Genomic DNA, 6,233 nt, shown 5'->3' with positions numbered 1-6,233 from the left:
TTAATGCAATCTAGAAATTAAATCCTACAGTCGTACCTAGGGTTGTTTTTGGGTTAGAGAAATAGCTAACGGTCGTACCTTAGCTATCGATAAATTAAGGAAGGGTTGGTTGTTTAGCGCGTGCGAGACAACTATAACCAATCTATTAATAAATGTTGGAATTATCTGTGATTCGATGATCAGTTGCATGAACCATTTCTGAAGTATACCCTTGGCTAGAGTTTCTCTTAGTTATTTCTTTTAATTAATTATTTTCTGCATTTAATTTGTTTAGCCATTAATCTTGATTTGAAAAGAAACAAAATATCTTGCTAGTCCCTGAGGAGACGACCCTGCTTACCACTGTCTACTAGCTAGGGAATTCAGTTAAATAATTAATTCAGGTATATCGGATTAAGCAAACTCTTCGGGAACAGGGTGAATCAAGTAACCCATTGCACACCTAGAGTCCCTGCTCCAGTACTCGAATTGATTACTGACTGTTTCAGGTGGTAGTTAGGATTTATTTATTTATTTATTATTATTGCACAGGTTCGGCACCTGTCAGCATCTGCCCCGCTAAAAAAAATCAGATCGGATATTCTATTTTTCGGATCGGGTTCGTCGGATTTCGGATCGGATCAGATCGGATTTTTTGCCCACCCTTACTTAAAATTCGAGAACTGGGAGCAAAAATACCCAATTTCGTCCGGAATGGCATATGTCCACTTTTAGATCTTCAATAATCCATAATGACAAATCCATACCTACAAGTACCAACCAAACATTATGCAAAGAGATTTGACAACTTAAAAACCCATTTCATAGTGGTGATTCCTCGAACTAAACAGGTTGTTAATGTAGTCGTGAGCACTGTTTTGAAACTCGGACCGGACCGGCCGGTCGAACCGAGAACCGGCCAGGTAGTCGGTCCGAGTCATATTAAAAAACCAAAAATTTAAAACCCGGTCAAAGCCGGTCAAAAACCGGGTTTGACCGGGCAAAAACCGGTTTTTCCGGTTCAACAATAATTTTTTTAAAAAAAAATTTAAACTTTTTAATATTATGTTTTGACCCCCTAAATTGTTAAAACTTATTGATATACCTCAAATATTTGATACTTTATAAATATTGTCCTAAAATTTGATGTTATTTTTCAATTAAATTCATAATTTTAATTCTAAACTTGTTAATATTTATTAAATAATATAAATTGCTACTTGATTGTTCTAATTTCTTTGTATTTTCTTGTTAAATATATTTGAAACATCAAATATATATGAATATATCTTTATTAATATCAATATATTATTAGATATTATATATATAATATTTTAATTTTTAAATAATTTTTATTTATGACGTCATCCGGTTCGACTCCTATCGACCCCCGGTTGAACCCATTGACCCCTGATCCCTGATCTCGGCCGAGTCGCTATCCGGTCCGGTTCTGAAAACATAGGTCGTGAGAGATAGTTAAGCAACCTGTGTCTAAGATATTCTTTATAATTTATTTCATTTGAGAGACTTTATATATATAAATTTTATTAAAATATGGATAAAATGTAATTGCACATCGTCTATTATTTCCTTTCTTTGTAAAATTTTAAAAGTGTTAAGTGACATTAGAAGAAATCTCTGACATAATTAATTTATTTTATTTTTTTATCATAATAATAATATTTGTATAATCTACTTTAACTTAGTTTAGGTGGAAAAGTTTTTAATCGATAGATTTTTTATCAGAAAAAATCACTCGAAAGTACAATCATAATTAAACGACAAGTATAGGGTGAGAAGTAATCATTGAAATTTGGCTTCCTGCCCCGTCACTTTCGGTGGTATCTGGAGGCCCGTCATTTATTCTTCCAGCCGACACATTCCATTTTGCTTCAATGCACATGTGCGTCGGCCTTCCCCCCCTGAATCAACGAGCATGCGCTATACTGCCAGGCATTTATGACCATCACTCGTCCCGTACGGACCTCGTTCCTTCATGATTTCATCCTGCTTCCTACGGCAGCAACAATTGATGCATTCCTACCATAAAAAGGGTCCAGTTGGGGACAAACAATTGCTCAGGACCCCCGAACAATTAATGTCAAAGGTCTTGTCAAGAAGAGGTAAACCAATAATCTGTCACGTGGCATTTTTTTGGCCATATCTCACATACGAAACGGGGCTCGCAAGTTCGATTCCGTACAAGTTGGTCACTTTCACTTTCACCTGGGACCTAAATTTGAGCAATATGTCTTTTCCTATGTAGTGCTGGATTTTGGGCCCTTGCAATGTCGTATCTACTCTATGGTGCAGTTGCTCAGGCAATTGTAGTCTTCTTCTTCTATACGTATGCGAATGCAAAAAATATAATAGAAGGTTTTTTTTCAATAAATTGTTTATCTTTGGTGTTGATATTATTGTGATGATCAATATACTTAGAAGCAAGGAATACAACAGAAAACACTACCAAAAACTCAAAATTCCACCTGACACATTGTGTCGATCTATTGCTATTATTTACTGAAGTTGAAGAGGTTTTGTATCAACTGTAGCCGAAAGCATAAAACGTAGATGGTGTATTAGTTTATGTTCCAAATGAACTAAATCAACCTTATGAATTTTTGGTCGCATTGAAGATTTAGTTAGATACTCCACATGTAAAAATATCCTTGCAAGTAAATAGCATAATTCTACAACATTTTTTGGCATTTGAGATTTGTCACCACTATTAGTCAATCAAACAACAAGGATAATACCCAAAAAATTAAACCAAAAAAGGAAAAAAGAAAAAAAGAAAAAAAATGAAGCAAACAAACAGTCATCTGCATGGCCAGCCTTTAGTTTAGTCCCCACTGACGAAATGACAGATTATCTCCAATAGAGATGTATAAGTTCCAATAATCATCGCGGCAAAGCCCATACACATAATGCCTCCAATGATCAGTACCTGGAAATCACACCTTCGACGAATGCCTGAAATCTTCAAGAAGCACAAGCATGGAAGTATAATTGAACCAGTAACACTTAAAAACGCGCCCACGAATGACATGAGATACCCAAAAATGGGTATGACCAGAGCAACAATGACAGAGCTCAATACCAAGCCAGTTCTGATGAGAAGGCTCGATGACTTTTTCTTGGAACCAGCTGGCAGTCTATTCTCAATAGCATCCACAATTGGTGTTACTATTAGTGCATATTTGGCAATTGGAGTGATCAGAGTGGCGTATATGACAATTTTTGAACTAATTTTGTCACTTGGAAGATTTAAGGTTATTTGGGACCGCACCTCTGAACCAAACATTAGGCAACCTGAAATTGCCATTAGTCCATAGATTAAAGTGCTGAGGAAAAAGCATACCACCAAAACCTGCACCAAAAAATAGGCATATATCAGGAAAGATTATAGTGCTGTATTAATTTCACTTTGCCGTCATGAAGTCTTTGTTTGATACATACGTCGAGTCAATATACTGCCAAAGCATGTGAAAAACAGAAAAGGTAAGTATGTTATCATAATTTTGCATAGTTGTGTTTTTCTCCAAAAACATGTCTGATATTTCGAGGAGAATGTACAAAATTCATCATGGTAACTATTTCTTTTTATTACTATTTCCCTTATTCTGCCCATAACTAATGCACATAATACTCAGGATTTTAACTTCTTTTAAGCGTTAAAGATCAGGTACGATTGCGTCAAAAATGGAAAAGACAGAAGGGCAAGAGATGAATCATAAGATAACTATTTTAGTAGAAAAATTCACCTGATAGTTATCTTATGATTCACCTGATACATATTATCTGTAATTGAATTACATATCAGGTGATACAAGGATTTCTATTTTATTAACTTATGGACTAAATCAACCCAAAAAAAAATAATTTATGCACAAAATATGCGCCAAAAAAAAAAAAGATAAAGAGCTTAAATTGCAATAATCTAGCTCCATTACCTTAGAAAATTGTTTCTGATCTCTCATGGAAGTGTATAGGGTTGGAAAAACTGGATGAGCGCAATAACAGAAAGCATAGAGACTAACGGCAGTGGGGATTCCATTCCAATGTACAAAACTTCCCTTTCCATGAAATCCAATCCCATCAAATTCTCCAATCCACAAAATTGAGCAAAGAAGCACAAGAGATGCAGCTACACCACCAGCTGAGACATATGAAAGAACCCCCATGTTATTCAACCAAACCGTGGGAAGTATTATAAGCCCAACCATGATAACAAAACTTTGTCTTGCATCAATACTGTAACCACCAAGTTCAAATCCCGCTTTTGGAAACAAATATGACAAATTATCTCCTTCAAGAATCAAGAAACCAGTGGCCACCAAGTAAAGTTCCGCATGCATTAAAATGGAGACAAGGGCTCTTCCTTTTGCTCCGAATGCTCGATCACCGATGTCAGGGTAGCTTCTGATTGTGGAATCCATGTCCATGCATCTTTGTATCAATAAGCCAGTGTAGAGGGCTGAGGATGCTATCATTAGCAAAAGGATTAAGCTTATCCATCCTCCAGATGATAATGCATATGGGATTGAGAGTATCCCAACACCTAACAAAGCATTGATTCCATTGAAACAAGTTTTGCAAAATGATGTAGAGGCTAATTTGGAAACATGTCCTTCAGGCTTCAATTCATTGGCTTCATTAGCTAAAAGGGTTTGTTGCTCCAGATCATAATCAACCAGAAGAGGCATGGTAACTGAGTTACAATGATATTCGAGTTTGCGATCCATCAGGGAGACGTGCCGGAAGTTGAAACTTGCTCGCTGAGACTAAGAAGAGTAGTATTTATGTCTGGGAGAATATTTGGTTCCACTTTCATTGTTGCTGTTTTTATTTTATTTTTTTGTATTATGTATTTTGTCAAGGATGACAAATGACAACATTTCTGTCTCTTTCGATCCTAGACTACATGGTAAGACATAATAAAAAGTTTAATATCCCCAAATATATTTCGGTAGAAGCCCTGCAACATGTGCCAATAGGTCTTGTCGTGTATATTTATTAAAATGGTGACTATGTAGTCTATTTATGATTGTGTAGCGGTGGTAATTAATCCCGAGTTTTAATAGGTAAATCATGCTAAAGGGATTTTGCATGGGATTGGTTAAACGGATTTGAACTTTGGAGATCCTTTTGCTTTTGAGAATAAATAAAGGTCAAATCTCCATTTTTTTCCTCAAAACCCAAGAAACCTAGATGTAGCAAGTATTTTTTCAGGTCATACGTTCATACGGTTAATCATACGGTTTCTCAAAACCTAGGTCTTGTTTGGCAGACAAGTTTTTTGTCAAGTTTGTCTGCTACAAGTTTTTTAAAAACTTTAACTACAATAACTTCAAAAAACTTCTCAAAGATTTTAAGCTATACACTTCAAAATATTAAAAAAAAAACACACTTCAAAAATTTTTTTAAAAACTTCGACAGTAAGTTACAGTAAAGTTTTAGACAAACACTCAAAAAACTCACTTGCCAAACGGGCCCGTAGTCATTGCATTCAACTACTATCGCAACAAAGATATTGCCAGCCTAGGAAAAGTAACAAGGATAAAAGATGCTAATCGACAATAAAATTCAAAGGACATATAGTAGTGCATCTTTTGACATAGACGTACAATTCTTTTCCTCTAATTCCCTTAGTTCAATTGAACCCTCTTCTAGTATAAGTAGAATAAGAGTAGAAGTAAGAATTAATGATTGAAAAAAATGAAAACCTAAAAGCTCGGTTTGGCTTGACAATTCTACGTTACTTGATCTATTTGAATGCTAACTAACTGAGGTCATAAATGGGGGAATTGAGTCCATTGAAACAAGTTTTGCAAAATGATGTTGAAGCTAATTTGGAAAAATGTCCTTCAGCCTTCAATTCATTGGGTTCATTCGCTGCAAGCATTTGCTGCTCCTAATCATTATCAACCTGGAGAGGCATGGTATTTGAATTACCATGATATTCTAGCTTGTGATCCATCGAGAGGTGTCTCGAAAGTTGAAAGTTCTCACTGAGAACTAAGAAGAGAAGTAGCATTTTTAAGTATAGGAGAATATGTGGTTCCACTGTTATTGTCGCTTGTGTTCATTTTTTATTTTTATTTCTTTTCAGTCTATCCCCAAACTTATGCCATTTGTCAAAGCATGACAAATAACATTTCTATCTCTTTCGATCCTTAAACTTTTAATACATGGTAAGAAATAATAAAAGGTTTAATATCATAATGACTACTTTGGTAGAAACCTTGCAACAT

The 6,233-nt window shown here is 35.2% G+C and overlaps 1 protein-coding gene across 1 annotated transcript; it reads right to left on the bottom strand.

Annotated features, from left to right (window-relative positions):
- Positions 1 to 2,580: 2,580 nt before the first annotated feature.
- LOC113687474 (amino acid transporter AVT1J) lies at positions 2,581 to 4,724 on the bottom strand. Its single transcript, XM_027205079.2, has 2 exons — positions 3,933 to 4,724; positions 2,581 to 3,349 (listed from the first exon to the last, which is right to left on the bottom strand). The coding sequence occupies exons 1-2, from the start codon at positions 4,722 to 4,724 to the stop codon at positions 2,822 to 2,824; spliced, it is 1,320 nt and encodes a 439-aa protein (XP_027060880.1). The 3' UTR covers positions 2,581 to 2,821.
- Between the last annotated feature and the right edge of the window lie 1,509 nt (positions 4,725 to 6,233).

The sequence above is a fragment of the Coffea arabica genome, chromosome 5e, assembly GCF_036785885.1.
Source record: "Coffea arabica cultivar ET-39 chromosome 5e, Coffea Arabica ET-39 HiFi, whole genome shotgun sequence".
NCBI classification, from domain to species: Eukaryota; Viridiplantae; Streptophyta; class Magnoliopsida; order Gentianales; family Rubiaceae; genus Coffea; species Coffea arabica.
This window is presented reverse-complemented; position numbering and strand designations above follow the sequence as displayed.

What these genes read in the sequence shown, in the direction of transcription:
- LOC113687474 (XM_027205079.2), bottom strand. Translation starts at nt 4,724, where the DNA reads ATGGATCGCAAACTCGAATATCATTGTAACTCAGTTACCATGCCTCTT. An exon ending in ATCAGAAACAATTTTCTAAG is followed by an intron (nt 3,350 to 3,932) that starts GTAATGGAGCTA and finishes TTTTTGGTGCAG; the next exon opens with GTTTTGGTGGTATGCTTTTT.